This window comes from Ranitomeya variabilis, chromosome 1, assembly GCF_051348905.1.
Source record: "Ranitomeya variabilis isolate aRanVar5 chromosome 1, aRanVar5.hap1, whole genome shotgun sequence".
Lineage (NCBI taxonomy): Eukaryota > Metazoa > Chordata > Amphibia > Anura > Dendrobatidae > Ranitomeya > Ranitomeya variabilis.
The window spans coordinates 1,051,787,499-1,051,806,010 of NC_135232.1; the positions used below are offsets into that span (position 1 = coordinate 1,051,787,499).

Here is an 18,512-nt window from a genome sequence, read left to right on the forward strand (position 1 = left end):
TAAAGCAGAGCACAGCGGTGACGTCACCGCTCTGCTTTAGGGCTGGCGCTTACACAGTGCAGGGAAGCGGACGCCGGAGGACGCGACAGACACCGGAATGTAAGTATGTAATGTTTGGTTTTTTTAACATTTACACTGGTAACCAGGGTAAACATCGGGTTACTAAGCGCGGCCCTGCGCTTAGTAACCCGATGTTTACCCTGGTTACCCGGGGACTTCGGCATCGTTGGTCGCTGGAGAGCTGTCTGCGTGACAGCTCTCCAGCAACCACACAACGACGAGACAGCGACGCTGCAGCGATCGGCATCGTTGTCTATATCGCTGCAGCGCCGCTTAATGTGACGGTACCTATAGGCTAGAAGCTAATGTTAATATTGTCTACCTTGAGATAGTATATAAACCCTCCTCTCACACATCCAGTACCCTAGCAACCAGAGAATGCAGAGTAAGTGGACATGCTAGCTGGGGCATATCTTACAGAAGTCAAGCTGCAACACCAGGCTCTCCCATCATCACTTTGGTAAGTATTACGAATAACCGTTTTAAGCTCCGTTTTTTTTATTGGAATAAGTTCATATTAGTGACAGAAAGTTACTTTCCCAGTTTCATTAAGATCTTTTTAGGGATTCAGTCTTTATGCGCCGCCATAGTCTTCCATACCTATGCCTACTGTGTTATCATGGTTGGAAACGGAATAACGGTTTTAAGCTCCGTTTTTTTTATTGGAATAAGTTCATATTAGTCCAACAAGGTTATCTTCCAAGTTTCATTAAGATCTTTTTAGGGATTCAGTCTTTATGCGCCGCCATATTCTGCCATACCTATGCCTATGGTATTTTTTTTTCTAAAGTTGTATTTTTTTAATGTATTTTTCCTTTCCACTTCACTCTATTTAAAAATAAATTAGCGGAGGTTAAACTTTAATTGCGTTTTCAACAAGGCAAACCCATACATTTCTATATAGTAACTTTAAATTTTAAATAAACACTGAATCCCTAAGAAGATCTTGATGCAACTTTGAAAATAAGTTTGTCATTAATATGAACTTTTTCCAGCAAGAAAAACAGAGCTTAAAAATGTAATTCTGTTTTCAACAATGTTAATTCATACATTCCTATATAATAACTTTACATTTCAAATAAACAGTGAATCCCTAAGTAGATCTTTATCGAAAAATTTTGCCTTAGGCCGGCCTCACACTAGCGTGTTTTACGGACGTATGAGAGGTGCTGAAAATACGGATTGCATATGGTACAATGCTTGTCTATGCCCCAGCTCCTATCAGCCATATTTTACTGATCCGTATATTATACGGTCTTCTACGGCCGTAGAAAATCACAGCATGCTGCGTTTGTCACCGTATTGCGCAAAAAAAATACGCCAATGAAAGTCTATGGGGGTGAGAAAAATACAGATTACACACGGACCAGCAGTGTGACTTGCGAGAAATACGCACCGTTTCCAACCATGATAACACACCAGGCATAGGTATGGAAGACTATGGCGGCGCATAAAGACTGAATCCCTAAAAAGATCTTAACGAAACTTGGAAGGTAACCTTGTTGGACTAATATGAACTTATTCAAATAAAAAAAACGGAGCTTAAAACCGTTATTCCGTTTCCAACCATGATAACACAGTAGGCATAGGTATGGAAGAATATGGCGGCGCATAAAGACTGAATCCCTAAAAAGATCTTAACGAAACTTGGAAGGTAACCTTGTTGGACTAATATGAACTTATTTTAATAAAAAAAACGGAGCTTAAAACCGTTATTCCGTTTCCAACCATGATATCACACTAGGCATAGGTATGGCAGAATATGCCGCATAAAGACTGAATCCCTAAAAAGATCTTAATGAAACTTGGAAGATAACCTTGTTGGACTATTATGAACTTATTCCAATAAAAAAAAACGGAGCTTAAAACCGTTATTCCGTTTCCAACCATGATAACACAGTAGGCATAGGTATGGCAGAATATGGCGCATAAAGACTGAATCCCTAAAAAGATCTTAATGAAACTTGGAAGGTAACCTTGTTGGACTGATATGAACTTATTCCAATAAAAAAAACGGAGCTTAAAGGGAACCTGTCACCCCGTTTTTTCGGTATGAGATAAAAATACTGTTAAATAGGGCCTGAGCTGAGCATTACAATAGTGTATTTTGTGGACCCCGATTCCCCACCTATGCTGCCGAAATACGTTACCAAAGTAGTCGTTTTCGCCTGTCAATCAGGCTGGTCTGGTCAAAAGGGCGTGTTGTCTTCCCCCAGATTTTGCGTAGTTTTCCGTTGGTGGCGTAGTGGTGTGCGCATGTCCAAGGTCCCGAATCCTCTGCCAGGGGATTTAAAAGAGCGCGCTGTTTGTTATTTCATTGGCGATCGGTGGGCGCGGCCATCTTCCTTTGGCCGCGCGTGCGCAGAAGCGGTGCTCTGCTGGCTGCGGCTTCAGGAAAATGCCGCGCGTGCGCAGATGGATATCGCGGCGGCCATTTTCCTGAAGCCGAGGCCAGCAGAGCGCCGCTTCTGCGCACGCGCGGCCAAAGGAAGATGGCCGCGCCCACCGATCACCAATGAAATAACAAACAGCGCGCTCTTTTAAATCCCCTGGCAGAGATTCGGGACCTTGGGCATGCGCACACCACTACGCCAGCAACGGAAAACTACGCAAAATCTGGGGGAAGACAACACGCCCTTTTGACCAGACCAGCCTGATTGACAGGCGAAAACGACTACTTTGGTAACGTATTTCGGCAGCATAGGTGGGGAATCGGGGTCCACAAAATACACTATTGTAATGCTCAGCTCAGGCCCTATTTAACAGTATTTTTATCTCATACCGAAAAAACGGGGTGACAGGTGCCCTTTAAAACCGTTATTCCGTTTCCAAAAAAGTGAACCCCTACATTCATGTATAGCAACTTTATGTCAAAATAAATACATAAGTAAATAAATTGGTTACTCTGCTTCAAATAGAGTGAAGTGGAAAGGAAAACTAAATTAAGAAAATGAAACGGTAAAAAAAATCTAAAATAGGCATAGGTATAGATGAATACGACTAAAATATCTACCATAGGCATAGGTATAGGTGAATTTGGCACATAGGGTTTTAGTATGCACCGGCTGCAATCACCCCGCTGCAGATACTTACCCCGGACCGTCGCTTCCCAGCAGCTTCTCCCTGGCAGCTCCTGCCATCACGCACTGAGCTGTGTGTGCGATGACAGGAGAATAAAGCCCACAGCTTCAAGTGAGAAAAAGACATTTCTCTGGATGACCCGGAATGATTTTTACACGCTGGTGTGAACCTGCCCTAGAGGGGTTTACAGGTCGCATGACACTTCAGAGCAGGTCGCACGCGACTTGTCTGCGATTCGGCCATTATTGTTTTTATACTAGTAGAGCAGTGGGGCCAGCAGCTGGCACAGCGGCTCCCGGACACGCGTGCTGTGCGACCCCACAGTGATTCTCACACACGCCTCGCTATTTATACACAGCGCCCGGAATAGTCCGGTGTCACCGTGCGAGCGGCTCCTCCACCGCCACATTCCTATGGACCACAGGCGCATACCATGGCGTACTGAGGAGGGGGCAGAGCAGTAAAGAAAAACGGAATTTTGTCTACACCTGAATGTTAATCCTTCATTACTAATTGTTTTTATTTAATTTTGCAAAGTGTCCTGTATCCTATAGATCCTACAGATGACATTTTCATACGTCTGTGTGAACCCCCCCCCGATATGCTGGTGGTACAGTCCGGGACCTCCTCTGTGTTCTACAGGCAGACTAGAGCAGTGGAAGATGGCGGCGGCCGAGCAGGTTTGTGCGAGCTGACTACGCGCCGGTGTGACAGTCCGGGGGAGAGCTGCTGTGCACGGCTGCAGAGCACAGCCATGAGCAATCTGGGGAGACAGGCTGCATACAGGCTGATAGGAGAGTAGTGCCTGCTGGGGACGATGGGGCTGCTGGGGATCAGCATCACTGCCCTGGACATGTCACTGCCAGGTATAGCTAGCACTGTGCGCATGTCACTGCCAGGTATAGCTAGCACTGTGCGCATGTCACTGCCAGGTATAGCTAGCACTGTGCGCATGTCACTGCCAGGTATAGCTAGCACTGTGCGCATGTCACTGCCAGGTATAGCTAGCACTGTGCGCATGTCACTGCCAGGTATAGCTAGCACTGTGCGCATGTCACTGCCAGGTATAGCTAGCACTGTGCGCATGTCACTGCCAGGTATAGCTAGCACTGTGAGCATGTCACTGCCAGGTATAGCTAGCACTGTGAGCATGTCACTGCCAGGTATAGCTAGCACTGTGCGCATGTCACTGCCAGGTATAGCTAGCACTGTGCGCATGTCACTGCCAGGTATAGCTAGCACTGTGCGCATGTCACTGCCAGGTATAGCTAGCACTGTGCGCATGTCACTGCCAGGTATAGCTAGCACTGTGCGCATGTCACTGCCAGGTATAGCTAGCACTGTGCGCATGTCACTGCCAGGTATAGCTAGCACTGTGCGCATGTCACTGCCAGGTATAGCTAGCACTGTGCGCATGTCACTGCCAGGTATAGCTAGCACTGTGCGCATGTCACTGCCAGGTATAGCTAGCACTGTGCGCATGTCACTGCCAGGTATAGCTAGCACTGTGAGCATGTCACTGCCAGGTATAGCTAGCACTGTGAGCATGTCACTGCCAGGTATAGCTAGCACTGTGCGCATGTCACTGCCAGGTATAGCTAGCACTGTGCGCATGTCACTGCCAGGTATAGCTAGCACTGTGCGCATGTCACTGCCAGGTATAGCTAGCACTGTGCGCATGTCACTGCCAGGTATAGCTAGCACTGTGCGCATGTCACTGCCAGGTATAGCTAGCACTGTGCGCATGTCACTGCCAGGTATAGCTAGCACTGTGCGCATGTCACTGCCAGGTATAGCTAGCACTGTGCGCATGTCACTGCCAGGTATAGCTAGCACTGTGCGCATGTCACTGCCAGGTATAGCTAGCACTGTGCGCATGTCACTGCCAGGTATAGCTAGCACTGTGCGCATGTCACTGCCAGGTATAGCTAGCACTGTGCGCATGTCACTGCCAGGTATAGCTAGCACTGTGCGCATGTCACTGCCAGGTATAGCTAGCACTGTGCGCATGTCACTGCCAGGTATAGCTAGCACTGTGCGCATGTCACTGCCAGGTATAGCTAGCACTGTGCACATGTCTCCTGCTGGCTGCCACATTCCCAGTGTGTATGGAGTCACAGGGTCACCGCCATGTCCGTCATTAGTGAGGCCAGCACCTGCAGGCATCGATGGCGCCACAAACCTATAGGATGTTTCACCACACATCACAAGTTACACAATGTGCATTGGAAAAGTTATGACAACTTTCCGCAGCTGCAGACTTTGCGCCTGTGCATCACCGGGATCCGCGGAGGAGCTGCAGAATTCACCTTTTTTGCGGCTCTCCTGAAACGCCAAGTTCAGTATATTCCCACACTGGTTTTCATGCAAAAGTCATTTTGATTTCAATGGGGGAAAATGATGGCAAAAACAAAGGATGAACATGTTAAGCTGGTTTCACATTTGCATCTGTGCGCACAGCGTTTGATCCGCATACATCCGCTTGCGTCATGCATACATATATTTAACATGGTGCACGCATGGACATGTGTTTGCATGCTTTTGCTTACGCATGTGTTTTTTTTGCGGTGTGCGGCTGGACGTGGTGAGCGCAACATGTTGCATTTTTGGAGGCATCAGAAATTCGTCAAATATGCACAGGAAACGCATGCGTACTTCGGACAGCGCATGTCCAGGAACATGCCCATTGAGACACGCCTTCCTGGAAATATCGAACACACGAGCATGAACACAAACGCAGGCAAAAAAAATGCATGCACGCATATTCATGACCTTAATGAGCGGTACCACGTGACCGCTCACTCAGGGAGAACGTGCTGCGCTGGGACAGAGCTGGAGTAATGTTCGGCGCCATGTGGAAAAGGTGAGTATGCCAGCCAGGGAGGACGGGGAGCCGAGCCATGCAAGATGGGAGCGGGGAGCCGATGAGCCATGCATACAGGGAGGGGGAAGAGATGAGCCATGCAAGATGGGAACGGGAGCTGATGAGCCATGCATGCAGGAGGGGGGGGAGAGATGAGCCATGCAAGATGGGAGCGGGGAGCCGATGAGCCATGCATACAGGGAGGAAGGGGGGGGGGGGACAGATGAGCCATACAAGATGGAAGTGGGGAGCTGATGAGCCATGCATACAGGAGGGGGATGGAGAAGTGAGCCATGAAAGATGGGAGCGGGGAGCCGATGAGCCATGCATACAGGGAGGGAGGGGAGAGATGAGCCATGCAAGATGGGAGCGGGGAGCCGATGTGCCATGCATACAGGGAGGAGGGGAGAGATGAGCCATGCAAGATGGGAGCAGGGAGCCAATGAGCCATGCATACAGGATGGGGGGGTGGAGATGAGCCATGCATACAGGGAGGGGGGGAGATGAGCCATGCATACAGGGAGGGGGGGGAGATGAGCCATGCATACAGGGAGGGGGGGGGGAGATGAGCCATGCATACAGGGAGGGGGTGAGCTGAGCCATGCATACAGGGAGGGGGAAATGAGCCATGCATACAGGGAGGGGGAAATGAGCCATGCATACAGGGAGGGAGGGTGGGCCATTATACAGTATGGAGCATCATATGTGGGGTCATTATACAGTATTGAGCATCATGTGTGGCCATTATACAGTATTGATCACCATGTGTGGCCGATATACAGTATGGAGCATCATGTGTGGCCGTTATACAGTATGGAGCATTATGTGTGGCCGTTATACAGTATGGAGCATTATGTGTGGCCGTTATTCAGTATGGAGCATCATGTGTGGCCGTTATACAGTATGGAGCATCATGTGTGGCCATTTTTTTTTGTGTATAATTATTGTGTGATCAGCAGTGCTAAATGGGTGTGGTTGGGACGTGGATATGGGTGTGACTAGTTGTGAAATAGGTGTGGTTAGAGGTATGGCCTAAAATTTGCCGCGGCACCCTATGCGCAAACTTTATCTCTCTTACACCTCCTTTGCAAGTTGGGAGGTATGGTACCGCATTTGCCGGATCACAGCAAGTGCCGCAAATGTCCGCAAATCCCATAGGGAATGAATGAGGCCAAACAGTGTTGCCGTAAGTGATCTCTTACGCGGCAGATACGGAAAAACTGCCAGATCTGCTGCAAAAGACTACTTTCACATCAGCGATTTTTGCCAAGTGTCACTGCCGATAGTGTCATGCTCACCAATGGGGGAGGCAGCACAAAAAGTGCCTAGGGCAGCAGAAACTCTAAATACGGCTCTGTTTATACTGCAGGAGAAACGGCGTAAAAGATGAAACCAATTCTTCACCTGCTGTTAATTTGTTCATCCTGCCTCCCAAAACTCACAGTAAGGCCGGCGTCACACTCGGCGTAAGACAATACGGTCCGTATTTTACGGCCGTAATACGGCCGAAATACGGTGAAATGTTCCCAAAATAGTGATCCGTAGGCAGGGTGTGTCAGCGTATTTTGCGCATGGCATCCTCCGTATGTAATCCGTATGGCATCCGTACTGCGAGATTTTCGCGCAGGCTTGCAAAACCGACATCTAATGGATTTATGTGCTCAAATGTTCATTAAAACATATATACAGTATATATATATATATATATATATATATATATATATATATATATATATATGTCATTGAGACACATATATATATATTCTGTATTTAGATTTCATTCAGCGCGATATCTGTGAACAGCCGGTAATTCAATTGCCGGCTTTTCATTTCTCCTTCCCAAACCCGACATGATATGAGACATGGTTTACATACAGTAAACCATCTCATATCCCCTTTTTTTTTGCATATTCCACACTACTAATGTTAGTAGTGTGTATGTGCAAAATTTCAGCGCTGTAGCTGCTGAAATAAAGGGTTAAATGGCGGAAAAAATTGGCGTGGGCTCCCGCGCAATTTTCTCCGCCAGAATGGTAAAGCCAGTGACTGAGGGCAGATATTAATAGCCAGGAGAGGGTCCATGGTTATTGGCCCCCCCGTGGCTACAAACATCTGCCCCCAGCCACCCCAGAAAAGGCACATCTGGAAGATGCGCCTATTCTGGCACTTGGCCACTCTCTTCCCACTCCCTGTAGCGGTGGGATATGGGGTAATGAAGGGTTAATGCCACCTTGCTATTGGAAGGTGACATTAAGCCAGATTAATAATGGAGAGGCGTCAATTATGACACCTATCCATTATTAATCCAATTGTTGGAAAGGGTTAAAAAACACACACACACATGATTAAAAAGGATTTTAATGAAATAAACACAGCGGTTGTTGTAATAATTTATTGTTCTCGCAATCCATTTCCAGGCCCTCGCTTGTCAAAATAATAAACGCACAAGATACATACCTTCTGATGTCAGATCACGTCCCACGAAGTAATCCATCTGAAGGGGTTAACTAATATTACAGGCACAGCTGCGATAAACCACTCGCTGGTGCCTGTAAAGGAAAGCAGTGATCTGTACTTACATTGAGTCGCGGTGATGCGCCCTCTGGTGGATGTTCTCATGAACTGCAGCCTGGGAACTTTTTCCCACGCTCCAGGTCATATGAGGACATCCACCAGGGGGCGCATCACCGCGACTGAAGGAAATGTAGGTCATTGACCTACATTTCATTCATTCGCCGGGGGATTACAGGCACGGAGCACAGCTGCATTTAGCAGGGCTCCTGCCTGTAATATTAGTTAACCCCTTCAGATGGATTACATCGTGGGACGTGATCTGACATCAGAAGGTATGTATATTGTATGTGCCTTTTCTGGGGTGGCTGGGGGCAGATGTTTCTAGCCACGGGGGGGCCAATAACCATGGACCCTCTCCTGGCTATTAATATCTACCCTCAGTCACTGGCTTTACCACTCTGGCGGAGAAAATTGCGCGGGAGCCCACGCCAATTTTTTCCGCCATTTAACCCTTTATTTTAGCAGCTACAGTGCACAGATTTTGCACATACACACTACTAACATTAGTAGTGTGGAATATGCAAAAAAAATGGGGATATGAGATGGTTTACTGTATGTAAACCATGTCTCATATCATGTCGGGTTTGTGAAGGAGAAGGAAAAAGCCGGCAATTGAATTACCGACTTTTCACTAACACCGCTGCGTATTTCTCGCAAGTCACACTGCAGGTCCATGTGGAATCCGTATTTTTCTCGCCCCCATAGACTTTCATTGGCGTATTATTAGCGCAATACGCTGACAAACGCAGCATGCTGCGATTTTGTACGGCCGTAGAACGCCGTATAATACTGAACCGTAATATACGGCTAATAGGAGCAGCCCCATTGAGAATAATTGTGCCGTATGTAATGCGAGTTTTACGGACGTAGTTTCTGCGCTCTTACGTCCGTAAAACTCGCCAGTGTGACGCCGGCCTTAGGCTCGGCACACATTTACCCTGCTCTGAGCGCTTACATCGGGGTTTCTGTGTAAATCTCTGAAATATGTGATTCAGACGGAATCCCTGGCGGAAGATTTCCCATAATGAGGCAGATGGAGTCACTGTGGACGCCATAGAACCTGTGATCCGGCAGTGTCCTTCTTTTTAGGCGTGGTTGACCACAGTCTTGTGCACATTGTAAACCCCAATGTAAGCGCTCAGCGTAGAGCACCAGATAAATCTGATCATAAATGTTATGTAAAATGTCCCCAATAGAAGCTTCAACTCAATTCACAAAAATAGCAAGTCCTCACTGAGGTCTATTATCGGAAATATAGGGGCCTCCACGTTACTAGTACCACAAAGGCTCTGGAAAAGCCCCTTCCCCCCAAAAAAAAAAATTAGCGTTCACGTATTTGGCATTTCTCTATCAATGAGAGGCCAGCTAAATTACGGGTGCGTGTCTCGGCACAAGTTGGGCACCACAGCATACAGAGCACTACATTGTCAGATTTGCATTTTTCACTCAGCCACAGTCACTGCTGCTGAATTCTAGAAAACACATCTGTAGATAAATGCCTAAAGGGGTATAATTTCAAAAATGGGGTCACTTGAGGGGGTATTCTGCTCTTCTGGCACTTAGGAGCTCTGTATATAGAGTCCTCAAACTATTCTACGATAATTTGTTCTCCAACAGTCAAATAGCGTTCTGTCCCACCCAAGTCTCACCGTGTGGCTAAGCAGTACTGTACAGCTACATTTGGGGTATTGCCATAATCAGCAGAAATTGTGGGGCAAATTTTTGTTCCAGTTTTACCCATTTCCCCATGTGACAATGTAAAATCTGAAACAAAATTTTTGTGGTAAAAATGTAGTTATTTTTTATTCACAGCCCAATGTTATAAATTCTGTGACACACCTGTGGTGTCAATATGGTCGCTGCACCCCTAGATTAATTCATTGAGGGGTGTAGTTTGTAAAATATGGTAGCTTATGGGGGATCTGCTGTTCTGGCATTTCAGGGGCTCTGCGAGTGTGACATGGCACCCTTTCCACTGTGCCTCAAAAGTAGTTTTCCCCCACATATGGACTATCAGCATACTCAGGAGAAATTGCACAACAAATTGTATGGTCCATTTTCCCCTATTACCTTTGTGAAAATTAAATATTTGGGGCTAAAGCAACATTTTTTGGGGAAAAAATATTTTTCCATTCTCCCAACTCAAGGCTATAAAATGATGGGAAACACCTATGGTTCAAGGTGCTCACCACACATCTAGATAAATTACTTGAGTGATGTAGTTTCCAAAATGGGGTCACTTGTGGGGGGGGGGGTTCCACTGTTTAGGCTCATCAGGTGCTTTCCAAACGTGACATGGCGTCCCCTAATTCCAGCCAATTTTGCGCTCCAAACGTAAAACGGTGCTCCTTTCCTTCCAAGCCCTGCCATGCACCCTGACCGTAGTTTTCCACCACATAACAGGGTATTTGTGTACTCAGGAGAAATTGCACAACAAATTCTAATGTTAATTTTCCTCTGTTATCTTTGTAAAAATGCAAAATTTGAGGCTAAATGAACATTGCTGTAATTCCTGTGAAGCACCTGAAGGATTAATAAACTTGAATGTGGTTTTGCGCACTTTGAGTGCAGTTTTTAGAATAGTGTCACTTTTGGTTATTTTCTGTCACTTCAAATGTGAGGTGGTCCCTAAAAACAATGGTTTTGTACATTTTGTTGGAAAATGAGAAATTGATTATCAATTTTTAACCCTCCTAACTGCCTATCAAAAAAGTTATGTTTGAAAAATGATGCTGATATAAATGAGAAATGTTTGAAATAATATTTCTAAACTATTTTATTTGACATAACTCTCTGGTTTAATTATATAAAGAATGATAGTTTGAAAATTGCGAAGTTTTCACCAAAATCCCGATATTTTCACAAATGAACATAAAAAACAATCATGGAAAAACAATCTCAGAATCACTGGGACCCATTGAAGCATTCCAGAGTTATTACCATATAAAGTGACTGATTAAAATTGTAAAATTTGGCCAGGTCATGGGGGTGAAGGGGCATAAAGTAAAGTTATTATTACAGTCTCCATAAAGCAAAGTAACCATAGGGGTTCATAAAGTGCATGTAAGTTGCTGCCCCATTGGTGAGATATATTCTTTGGTGATCGCTGCTTTTTAGACCTGTTGTATTAGGTTTGTGCACAAGGAAGCAGCAAATGATGGCCATTTTTTTACCATTTTGCACAAATGTCAAATTTGTATCTTTAACCCCTTAAGCCCCGAGGGTGGTTTGCACGTTAATGACCGGGCCAATTTTTACAATTCTGACCACTGTCCCTTTATGAGGTTATAACTCTGGAACGCTTCAACAGATCTTAGCGATTCTGACATTGTTTTCTCGTGACATATTGTACTTCATGATAGTGGTAAAATTTCTTCGATATAACTTGCGTTTATTTGTGAAAAAAACGGAAATGTGGCAAAAATGTTGAAAATTTCGCAATTTTCCAACTTTGAATTTTTATGCCCTTAAATCACAGAGATATGTCACCCAAAATACTTAATAAGTAACATTTCCCACATGTCTACTTTACATCAGCACAATTTTGGAACCAAAATGTTTTTCTGTTAGGGAGTTATAAGGGTTAAAAGTTGACCAGCAATTTCTCATTTTTACAATACCATTTTTTTTTAGGGACCACATCTCATTTGAAGTCATTTTGAGGGGTCTATATGATAGCAAATACCCAAGTGTGACACCATTCTAAAATCTGCACCCCTCAAGGTGCTCAAAACCACATTCAAGAAGTTTATTTAACCCTTCAGGTGTTTCACAGGAATTTTTGGAATGTTTAAATAAAAATGAACATTTAACTTTTATTTCACACAAAATTTATTTCAGCTCCAATTTGTCTTATTTTACCAAGGGTAACAGGAGAAAATGGACCCCAAAAGTTGTTGTACAATTTGTCCTGAGTACGCTGATACCCCATATGTGGGGGTAAATCACTGTTTGGGCACATGGCAGAGCTCGGAAGGAAAGGAGCGCCATTTTACTTTTCAATGCAAAATTGACTGGAATTGAGATGGGACGCCATGTTGCGTTTGGAGAGCCGCTGATGTGCCTAAACATTGAAACCCCCCCACAAGTGACACCATTTTGGAAAGTAGACCCCCTAAGGAACTTAACTAGATGTGTTTTGAGAGGTTTGAACCCCCAAGTGTTTCACTACAGTTTATAACGCAGAGCTGTGAAAATATATATATATTTTTTCACAAAAATGATTTTTTAGCCCCCAGTTTTGTATTTTCCCAAGCGTAACAGGATAAATTGGACCCCAAAAGTAGTTGTCCAATTTGTCCTGAGTACGCTGATACCCCGTATGTGGGGGGAACCACTGTTTGGGCGCATGGCAGAGCTCGGAAGGGAAGGAACGCCATTTGGAATGCAGACTTAGATGGATTGGTCTGCAGGCGTCACGTTGCATTTGCAGAGCCCCTGATGTACCCAAACAGTACAAACCCCCCCACAAGTGACCCCATATTGGAAACTAGACCTCCCAAGGAACTTATCTAGATGTGTTGTGAGAACTTTGAATCCCCAAGTGTTTCACTACAGTTTACAACGCAGAGCCGTGAAAATAAAAAATCTTTTTTTTCCCACAAAATGATTTTTAGTCCCCCAAATTTTTATTTTCCCAAGGAACTTGGACCCCAAAAGTTGTTGTCCAATTTGTCCCGAGTACGCTGATACCCCATATGTTGGGGTAAACCCCTGTTTGGGCGCACGGGAGAGCTCGGAAGGGAAGGAGCACTGTTTTACTTTTTCAACGCAGAATTGGCTGGAATTGAGATCGGACGCCATGTCGCGTTTGGAGAGCCCCTGATGTGCCTAAACAGTGGAAACCCCCCAATTCTACCTGAAACCCTAATCCAAACACACCCCTAATCCCAACGGTAACCCTAACCACACCCCTAACTCTAATCCCAACCCTAATCCCAACCGTAAATGTAATCCAAACCCTAACTTTAGCCCCAACCCTAACCCTAACTTTAGCTCCAGCCTTAGCCCTAACCCTAGCCCTAACCCTAACCCTAGCCCTAACCCTAGCCCTAATGGGAAAATGGAAATAAATACATTTTTTTTAATTTTTTAATTTTTCGCTAACTAAGGGGTTGATGAAGGGGGGGGTTTGATTTACTTTTATAGCAGGTTTTTTAGCGGATTTTTATGATTGTCAGCCGTCACACACTGAAAGACGCTTTTTATTGCAAATAATATTTTTTGTGTTACCACATTTTGAGAGCTATAATTTTTCCATATTTTGGTCCACAGAGTCATGTGAGGTCTTGTTTTTTGCATGACGAGTTGACGTTTTTATTTGTAACATTTTCGGGCACGTGACATTTTTTGATGGCTTTTTATTCCGATTTTTGTGAGGCAGAATGACCGAAAACCAGCTATTCATGAATTTCTTTTGGGGGAAGCGTTTATACGGTTCCGCGTTTGGTAAAATGGATAAAGCAGTTTTATTCTTCGGGTCAGTACGATTACAGCTATACCTCATTTATATCATTTTTTTATGTTTTGGTGCTTTTATACGATAAAAACTATTTTATAGAAAAAATAATTATTTTTGCATCGCTTTATTCTGAGGACTATAACTTTTTTATTTTTTCTTTGATGACGCTATATGGCGGCTCGTTTTTTGCGGGACAAGATGACGTTTTCAGCGGTACCATGGTTATTTATATCCGTCTTTTTGATCGCATGTTATTCCACTTTTTATTTGGCGGTATGATAATAAAGCGTTTTTTGCCTCGTTTTTTTTTTTTTTTTTTTACGGTGTTCACTGAAGGGGTTAACTAGTGGGACAGTTTTATAGGTCAGGTCGCTACGGACGCGGCGATACTAAATATGTGTACTTTTATTGTTTGTTTTTTGTATTTAGATAAAGAAATGTATTTATAGGAACAATATTTTTTTTTTTTTGCATTTTTTTTTGGATTTTTTTTTTTTTTTTACACTATAACATTGCCCCAGGGGGGGTTCATGATGTTATAGTGTAAGATCGCCGATCTGACACTTTGCTGTGCACTGTGTCAGATCGGCGATCTGACGTGCACAGCTCCTGGATGCTTCCCTGCGCCTGCTCTGAGCAGGCGCAGTGAAGCCACCTCCCTGCAGGACCCGGATGCCGCGGCCGTCTTGGATCCGGGCCTGCTGCAGGGAGGAGGAGGTAAGAGACCCTCGGAGCAACGTGATTACATTGAGTTGCTCCGGGGGTCTCAGGGAAGCCCGCAGGGAGCCCCCTCCCTGCGCGATGCTTCCCTATACCTCCAGAACACTGCGATCATGTTTGATCGCAGTGTGCCGGGGGGTTAATGTGCCGGGGGCGGTCCGTGGCAGCTCCTGGCACATAGTGGCGAATATCAGCTGCGATAGTCAGCTGACACTCAGCCGTGCTCCCCCCGTGAGCGCGGCCGATCACATATGATGTACTATCCCGTCACTGGGAATTAAGTCCCAGGTCACCTTGACGGGATAGTACGTCATATGGGATTAAGGGGTTAAACCCTTCACGACATTTGCTGTATATATACATCGTAGTAGGGAAGGACTTCTAGACCAATGCAGTGGATGTACACATCTTGTCATTCATGCGATCACCGTAACTAAGTGCATGGTGATCGCATGATGGTGCCTGCTCTTTCTCACAGCAGAGCACATGGAGTCTCTGTCCCGGGAGGTGGCGGCGCTCTCTCCACACAACTATGATCGCTACAAATGGCTGTTCAATTCTGAACAGTCAATGATGGTGTTTTCAGTGTTTCAGACATTTGTTTTTATTTTTTGTGCGTCCTGCAGCTGCCGAGCGCTGATTAGTGACCCAACTCAGTGATCAATGTCCGTGCTTGCTGTTTGGTACGCCTTTTTTTTTTTTTTGTCCCTGTCTGTTCCCCACTCACCCCTTTGCACCACCTGCATGAGTGCATCTTGCTGCCACCGAGCGCTGATCTGCACTCAGGCACCCAGAGTTTTTTGTCCTTATTTCCCCCTCCTTTGCACCACCCCGTGTGTGCGTCCTACAGCTGCCAAGCCGCTGATCAGGAACACACCACTGATTAGCATCTGTGCCTGCTTTTGGCAAGGACTTTTCCATTACGTCCCTCAGGACAGCACCATGGAGGACATCCTTCCTTGACCTATAGCGGGACAGGATCATAGAGAGGTTAAAAGGACCCTCCCACCTCCACCCTCCAGTGTTTTTCCTGTCCCTACAGGGACGGTTGTATGAGAGGTTGCTCCTAGAGCGAAGATAGCCTGTGGATTCTCTTCCCCCTGTCAAGTGGTCCATGGCCGACACCTCACTGGATAGAGGTCCCTCAGCTATCAGTGCTGTACCAGATGGACTCAGAGTTTGGGGGTCTCAACCTTCCGTTTTCCTGGTCAGTTGGACCGTGGACGACTCCTCTTTGAGAGGTTCCTCAGCCAACCGTCATCCTGTGCAATGGGATTAGGGGGATCGTGCGGCAGGTCCAATTCTTCCCCCTATGATCCTGTCTCGCTATAGGTCAAGGAAGGATGACCTCCATGGTGCTGTCCTGAGGGACTACCTGGAAACCGAATTACCGGTAGGTCTAATTCCCTTTTTTCTTTTCCTGTCTATTTTTTTTATCTCGTTTTTGTACCAAATCCGTCCATGTGTTTTACAGCCGTTGATCGAAGATCGCTGAAACACATCAGTGATCAGCCTCCGGTTGTTGATTTATTTATTTTTTAAGTGAAAAAAGAATTTAAAAAAACTTAGATTAGGGACAGTAAAAATATACTGTAGTAATCAGCGACTACTACAGTATTTTTTACTGAATTGTCCGTTGCTGGCGCTCAGTAGTTTGTTTTTTACTGACGTCCATGTAGTAAGTGTTTATTTTACCAAATTTTTAGATTTTTGTTTCTATATTCTTTCTTTCTTTTTTCTCTTCTAAATAAAAAAAAAATAAGTTTATACCAAGCACTGACACCCACACCTAAATAAAATTTGGCACACACACAAACACCGCATACATAAAAAAAAATGATGTCCCGCTTTTCCCAAACCCCGGAGTAGGCATACGATTTCCTTGCCTTTGACTCTGACAGTGAGCGAGAGAACCCAACCTTCTTTTATTTTTCCTCCTCCTCTAGTGATACCGAACTGCCACGCTGATGCCCCAGGACAGAAACTGAACCAGTGCCCACCATTTCTGACCCTGTATGGATCTCGCCTCCCAAAAATTATGAGCCACAGATTCCTGATTTTATGGCGCAATCAGGAATCCAGTTTCACACCACCGGTCTCTCAGAAATTGACTTTTTCAAAGCCCCTTTCTCTGAGGATTTTGTAAATCTCATGGTGTCGCATATAAATTTGTATTCACAGCAATTTTTATCCCACTTCATCATTTGCCAACTGGACCCCTGTTAACGCCATAGAAATTATGTTTTGGAGCCTGGTTTTTCACATGGGGATAGTGAAGAAGCCAGAAATTCGGCAATATTGTAGTGTTGACGTTTTGTATAACACTCCACTGTTCTGCATGGCTATGCCCTGGACACTCTTTGAGGCCATCCACAAATTTTTGCATTACAGTGATAATGCACTGTCCTCGTGATTATCCCAATTTTGACAGACTTTTCAAAGTTTGGACGGTCTACTTGAACAACAAGTTTACTGAGGTGTACATTCCCGAAAGGAACATCTGCGTGGATGAGTCTCTAATACATTTCAAAGGAAGGCTCAAACCTGCCCAGTAAGAGGGCCAGGTACGGAATTAAGCTGTACAAACTGTGCAAGAGTACTTCAGAGTATCAGCCACAAGTTTAGGCTTTTTGAAGGGAAGGACACCCACATTCAACCCCCTGAATGCCCCCTGCCCTGGGAGTGAGTGGGATTTGGTGCACCCACTGCTGGATCAAGGCTATCACCTCAATGTAGATAACTTTCATACCAGCATCCCACTGTTCAAGTCCCTCTCTGCGCGAGCTACCGCCACATGTACTGTCCGCAAAAATCAGAGAGGCCTCCCTCTAATTCTAATTGGGCAGCTGCTCAGAAAGGGGGAGAGCTGACCCCAGTGTAGCGATAACATGCTGGTGGTCAAGGACAAGAGGGATGTCCTTTTCTTGACCAGCATACATGGTGATGGCAGCACCCCAACCTCTGTACAAGGTACCTCTACACCGGTCCACAAATCAAACTGCACTGGAGTACAACTGGAACATGGGGGGAGTTGATCTCTGATCAAGTCCTCTAGCCATACATTAGAAAAGTCAAGAAGCTGACTGCACATCGTACAGTTGGCAATGGACAATGTGTTCGTGGTATCACAATGTGCAGGCCAGACTGAGACCCTCCTTCAGTTCCAGGAAGTAATGATCAAGGCCTTAATATTTGGCAGTCAGGAAGGAGCGGGCCCCAGTATTTCCTGAACTGAGGGTGCCCTTGTTGTACCAGGGCAACATTTCCCGGTGAGTTCTCAAACTGAAGAGAGGAAGGTTGCAAAAAAGGTGTAAATTTTGTTACAGAAGGAAGATACAAAATGACACCATTTATCAGTGTGACACCAGACCTGACAAACCTGATCTGTGTATGAAAGACTGTTTCAGAATCTACCACTCATCCATGGACTAATACATTTATTTCGGACTTACACAACTCACTTATGCCAACTTGACATACACTACATAACTCGTGTAAGCCAACCTGATGCACTGTACAAAACTCAACGTATGCCACCACATTAAATAATTCACATTCTAGGAGAACACTTAGATCAATTCCAATATAGGGTCACTATAGGGTTTCCACTGTTTAGGCACATCAGAGGCTCTCCAAACATCACACGATGCCCGCAGACTATTCCATCAAAGTCTGCCTTCTAAAACATCACTCCTTACCTTCTGAGTCCTGCCATGCGCCCAAACAGTAGTTTTCCTCCACATATGTGGTATC

The 18,512-nt window shown here is 45.2% G+C and overlaps 1 protein-coding gene across 1 annotated transcript in view; it reads left to right on the forward strand.

The window, feature by feature from the left end:
* Window positions 1-3,672: 3,672 nt before the first annotated feature.
* The window catches only part of SGCB (sarcoglycan beta), a 36,735-nt gene continuing 21,895 nt past the window's right edge, over window positions 3,673-18,512 (forward strand). Inside the window, exon 1 of the mRNA XM_077279783.1 lies at window positions 3,673-3,821. Within this exon, the coding sequence (XP_077135898.1) occupies window positions 3,705-3,821 (117 nt within the window). The 5' untranslated portion in view covers window positions 3,673-3,704. The remainder of the gene's footprint in view (window positions 3,822-18,512) is intronic.